The following is a 5921-nucleotide window of genomic DNA, read 5'->3' on the forward strand; positions in this document are numbered from 1 at the left end:
AAAAAATATGATCTAAAATTTGATAATAAATAAAGCGGATATGGATATAGGACGATCTGGTCCGTTAATAAGTCCATCTGGTATAATATATTTGTGTATATATATATATATATTAAAATATATTATGTGAAAATATATTTTCAATTTCTAGTATAAATAGTTAACTAAAGGGTGGTCTTATTTTATTTATTGATCCAGGTTAGTGATAACTGATAAGGTATAGTTGTAACTTATATTTTTAGGTTCATTTTTAATATTAGGTTTTTACTTGTTAAAAAAAAGTTACTTGTATACTTGTAGTGTGCTATTGAATGTCAGATATACTGTTAATATATATATATATATATATATATATATATATATATATATATATATATAGGGTCAAGTTCGAGGGAGACGGACCTTATCAAGAGACTAAAGAGACTAAATATCAACCGTTGATTATCATATTATACAGATAATACAATGAGGGGCACGCTTGTCAATCATTAATCACATTATACTGTAAGAAAAATACAAATACGACTCGTATACTATCCAGCAAGGAAAGATTTAGATCGGGGGTTGATACTGACGTCAATCATGGGATTCTATATTTGGAAGCATCTTACATCTCCAAGATTGTGATATAGACACAGAACTAGTATTAAAAGTGTAGAAGAAGGTTGCAGAGAGGCCCTAACATGAGAATCCATTGTTCCAGCGTCACCATCGACTGCAGAGAACATGGAAGAATGAAGGTTTGTTTCTGGGTGTGTATTACTTTTTGTATAAAATTTTATTCAGGGAACACTATAGAGAATCTTGTATCTTATGTTTTTAAGTATATTTTGTACAGGGCTTAGATGCCGGTTGTTGGATTTAGACCTTGTGATCTTGTGGAGTTTTTGTCCATACTCTCCGATCGGGTTTGATTCTGTACTAAATTCTATATCAACATCATCGATTGTGGCGGACATGGATGAAGGAAGGTTTGTTCTTGCTTTGTTGATGTGAAATATAGTTTGTATAGTTTTCTAATTATACGAACTATTTGGAGAACATTATAAAGAATCGTGTATCTTATGTTTTTATGTATTTTTTGTCCAGGGATGAGAGGTTGATTTTAGGGTTGCCTCGAAATTGGGTGTTGGCAGCCTATATTGGGTCTGGGTCTTTCGTTGTTACGTCTTCGTGTTTGTTCTCTGTTGGGAGAATATTATGTCTGCCAGTATATTTTTGGCAAGGAAGTGGAAATTTGTGTATGGTCGTGTCTTCGATTTTCTGGAAATGGCTTAAAATTCAGTTAGCTGTTCGATTTTCCGGAGATGCTAATTCAGTTGGCATAATCCCTGAGCGCCGTAGTGGTCGGAGCAGGAGTCCAGGGGCAAGAAAGCATCAGAGTCCTGTAAGAGAAGGCAGTGAAGAGAGAGCTAAAATTGAGCAATGGAACAGGGAAAGGGATCAGGAAGAACTAGCGAAGCATACCATAACTGGCGAACATGGAATGGACTATGAGGGACAGAAGCATAATGGTGATCACTATCATCATCAGCTTCTGCAAGAGGACAGTGGATATTACTGAAATAGTTCGCCTCTGGTATGGTGTGCAGGTTTACAGTACATTGATTTGGGTTGTGAAGTATTTTTCTTTTGTTTATTATTTGGTCTACTTCATGCTTTCAGCCATATTCTTATCCTTAAATTATAAATTAGCGTCTATGCCCATTGGCATCTTCAAAGAAGTCCACAGTTCGATTTTAAGTTCTACCTTTCATATATACCCACTATATTACTTTTCAACTTGACTTTCCCAAAACAAATCACTATTCTATCTTCTATCTTGCTCTGTTGTTTAGAAGGAAAACCATACAAGTATACATTTTTCTTTGTTAAGAATATATATACTACCAACTCTATACTAATACATTAGTTTTGGTTCTACATGCCATATGACATGTTGAAACCTACTGACCCTCATGATTTTTTGCATGGTCACATAAAATGACGATGTGTTTACACACAATTAACTATTTCGAACTGTAATGAAGTATATGTGTATACATTTGTTATTGTCTGGGAATGCAAGCATTTACGGGTTTTAGATGAAAAATGTTTGCTTCCAAGGTTTCATAGAATGGGCACTGGCATAAAACTTAATTGCTGTTCTTTTTTGCATATCAATTTGTAACAGCTAATATATATTTTAGATGCTTGTGCATATTCTACCTGCAGTCCTTCCAACTCATACAGTCTATTGTTAGTGCATCTTTTCAACTTTTTCTTCCGTAACTGCCTTAATGGTGTGATCACAAGCTTGTTGTCTAGGTTACACCTTATATCCATTGTCGAATAAAACTTTTGTAGCAGGCAAGGATAGTATTTAAAGTTTTCTGATGTTGATTTTCTAGCTTTTGCACCTAATTTAATATTACGAGTGTACAGATGAGTTTAGGTTCATGGAAGTTGGAAGTTGGAAGTTGGTATTTTCGTACAAGATGTATGTGATTAGTGACACATGTGAGCTGGTTTGTGATTCAGCTTTGTGTTTCTCATGCTATCTGTTTGATCACTAATGATTGCTGTCTAGAAATGCGGTCCTGTTTTCCTGCATCAAAGGATTAAGGTTACTTAAATTTTAACGGCACTTTGCTATTAATGTGTGACAGGTTTTGTATGGTGCTGATCTGACACAGGAGTTTGCAGGGACTGCAGGAGCTTGTGAAGTCTTATTGATAAAGTCCTTTAGATTAAGTATTGATAAAGTCTTGTGAAAATACTATAGGTGATGAATGATGATGTCGTTGTTCGGCCTTTCCCTTCTTGAATAGGCGCATTGTGTGTTTCAGTTAAAGATGTTTGCTTCGTGTTTGATATGCCCTTCGAAGTTTTTTACTAGTTAACTTATCAGAAGACCGGCTGGAGTTTTAAAAAAAAAAAAGTTCATGCTACAGGTTATGTGTAGTACTAGTATCATAGGTAGTGCTGTAATCCGATCCGGGCAGCTCGCGAGCTCGCCCGGCTCGAACTCGTTTTGATGAGCTCGGCTCGGCTCGTTTAGTTAAACGAGCTCGAGTCCGGGCAGAGGTTTTGGCTCATTTCGTTAAACGAGCTGGCTCGGCTCGACTCGTAAAAGTTAACGAGTCGGATCCGGATAGCGTTTTAGGCTCGATTTAGTGTTAAATTAAACGAGCCGGCTCGCCCGACTCGTTAAACTCGGCTTGTTTAGCTAAACGAGCCAGCTCGACTCGACTCGTGAAAATAAACGAGTCGAGTTCGGGCAAAGATTTAGGCTCGTTTTCTTAAACGAGCCGGCTCGGCTCGACTAAATAAAACTCGGCTCGAATTATGCCCGGCTCGAAACTCGGCTCGCCCGGACCGAATAACAGCCCTAATCATAGGTTCTGTTTTTGTATCATGTTAGTCGGATAGCTTGGCTCTGTACTGTCATTTGCTCGTTTTTTTTACTTTTTGAATGAAATTCTGGTTTTTAAAAAAAAGTTCTTTGGAGCATATCTGATAGAATTTTCTTGTCAAGGAATTTAACATATTAGAACACTAGATTTTTAATATAATTTTATTATGTATTAATGATTTTTAATAATATTATTAAGATTGTAATAAGGTGTGTTTCAAAAAAAAGATTGTAATAAGGTGTCTACTAATAACATAAAATTTAAATATAATTATTATTATTATTATTATAGTAAAGCTTTTGTTTATTAAGATTCTGTTAAAAAATTCAGTATTTCACTAGTCGATTTGTTCATATAATATCATTTAATAACGTGTTCTTTTCATATATATATTATTCTTTATAAAAATTAACTACACAACACTTATGTTTATTAGGGTTCTCTTAAGTGATCTAATACAAATTCTACCAAATTTTCTATTATAACTTAAATATAATCAAATAACTTATATTTAAAATATTAAAATTTTCATATCAATAAATATTTTATTAAAGATTGTTTTGAGTATTCTAATATAAGTTCAACACTATGTATATTTAATCAAATAGAATTTGTGTTCCCTCATAGATTTAATGGATTTATTTTTTTTAAAAAAATTATTTAAAATCAACTAAATTCTTTTAAAATTATTTAATCTAGAAAAGAATTCTCAATTTATATATAGGTTGGTTCTGTTAACCGTTTCAAATTTTATATTTGTGCGTATAGTTATTCCATGTAATTTTATAAAGATTCTCTTAAGTAATCTTAAATTATAGTGAGTTCTTAAAGTTCCTTAGTGAGTTCCAAAAATAAAGTTTGTCTGTCAAGTTTTAACTAAGATGGTTAAAACACTAAGATTCTCTTAGTGTTTTATTTAATTTTAGATGGTAAATTTAAAAAATAAATAATTTAATTCGTTAAGTGTCCTGCTAATTTAAAATTTTCAGATATTAATCCACTATGTTCTTTTGTAGACATTCTTTAAGTTGTTACCTAGCCATATAGTAAAAATACATGGTTATGTTCTTTTAAACTTTACTAATAAAAATTTATTATTTTGATTAATATGGAGATTCATTAATGTGTTCTCAAAAATACTAAGGTTCGATTGAGCTAACAACATTTTTTTTCCTCCTATTATTTTGGTTTGTGCATAATATATAAATTGTTGTAATATAAAAGTCAATGTAATTTTTGAGTAAATATTATGAATTTTCAGTTTTATACATTTTTCATATTTGTTTAAATTTTTACTTATCTTATCATGGATTCATTTGAGTGTTCTGGTGTAAGATTCAATATTTAAATATTATAGTATGAGATTCAATATTTTATTATTTTAAAATACAGATTCTCTTAAGTTGTTTGTTTATTAGTTAAATTATAACGACATTTGCTTTGGAGGTAAGAATCTGAAGAGAATCCTCAAAAGAATGAAAGGAGCTCATTTGTAACAGGTAAATCGTACTACAAAAACATAAACCAGGAAACATAAACAAAGATTCCTTAAGGTGTTCGTGGGAGATTCTTTAAGGTGATCGTGAAAATATCGTTAAAATAATATTTAAAATAATCGTTACTATAATCTTTATTATAGAGAGTTCTTAAAATTCCTTACTAAAAATTCTTTAAGGCATTCTCTATAGTGTTCTTTAATGTGAACTATTAATTTGAAATTTAAAATAGATAAAAATTCTTCATAATGAAATTCATAAAAGATAAAAAAAAATCATTTTTTTTAGAATTTGTTTTATTTAGTAACAACCATTCCATTGATGAAGAATCTTTTTTTCCACACATAGTGTTCCACTGTATATTCATGCAACAAATAATAATAGAATATTTTTTCTCCAATGTTCTTATTAATAAGTCAAATCGATGTTGGATTTTAAATCGTTTAGTGATAGGGTTAATTATCAAGTTGGTCACTGAAGTGGGCTTAATGTATCAAGTTGGTCACTGAACTCAAAACGGTATCAAGATGGTCACTGAAGTGGCCATAAATATCAAACAAGTACCTTGAAATATGAGTTCAAGCACTAAAAATATTATTTATAAAGTTTTACACATTATTTTTAAATGTTACCAAAACCAAGTAAAATGTTATGACTTCTAATATTTATGACAAAAAATTTAGATTTTATCAAGTTTATTTATTATTTATTTTTAATTAAAACAAAGAAATAACTATATAATAAAATATAAATAATAAATAAACTTGATAAAATCTAAATTTTTTGTCATAAATATTAGAAGTCATAACCTTTTACTTGGTTTTGGTAACATTCAAAAATAATGTGTAAAACTTTATAAATAATATTTTTAGTGCTTGAACTCATATTTCAAGGTACCTGTTTGATATTTATGGCCACTTCAGTGACCATCTTGATACCGTTTTGAGTTCAGTGACCAACTTGATACATTAAGCCCACTTCAGTGACCAACTTGATAATTAACCCTTTAGTGATATATAGTTTAAATTGA

At 30.9% G+C, this 5921-nt stretch overlaps 1 protein-coding gene across 2 annotated transcripts; it reads left to right on the forward strand.

Annotated features, from left to right (window-relative positions):
* Window positions 1–515: 515 nt before the first annotated feature.
* LOC108213630 (uncharacterized) lies at window positions 516–2892 on the forward strand. 2 transcript variants are annotated; one of them, XM_064088889.1, is made up of 4 exons: window positions 516–752; window positions 839–971; window positions 1090–1579; window positions 2649–2892. In XM_064088889.1, exons 2-3 carry the CDS (start codon window positions 958–960, stop codon window positions 1562–1564), a joined length of 489 nt encoding a protein of 162 aa, XP_063944959.1. In that variant the 5' UTR covers window positions 516–752; window positions 839–957; the 3' UTR covers window positions 1565–1579; window positions 2649–2892. The 2 variants fall into 2 exon arrangements, with proteins under 2 accessions (XP_063944959.1, XP_017240924.1); XM_017385435.2 differs by having other exon boundaries at window positions 516–740.
* Window positions 2893–5921: the final 3029 nt, after the last annotated feature.

This window comes from Daucus carota, chromosome 3 (assembly GCF_001625215.2).
Source record: "Daucus carota subsp. sativus chromosome 3, DH1 v3.0, whole genome shotgun sequence".
NCBI classification, from domain to species: Eukaryota; Viridiplantae; Streptophyta; class Magnoliopsida; order Apiales; family Apiaceae; genus Daucus; species Daucus carota.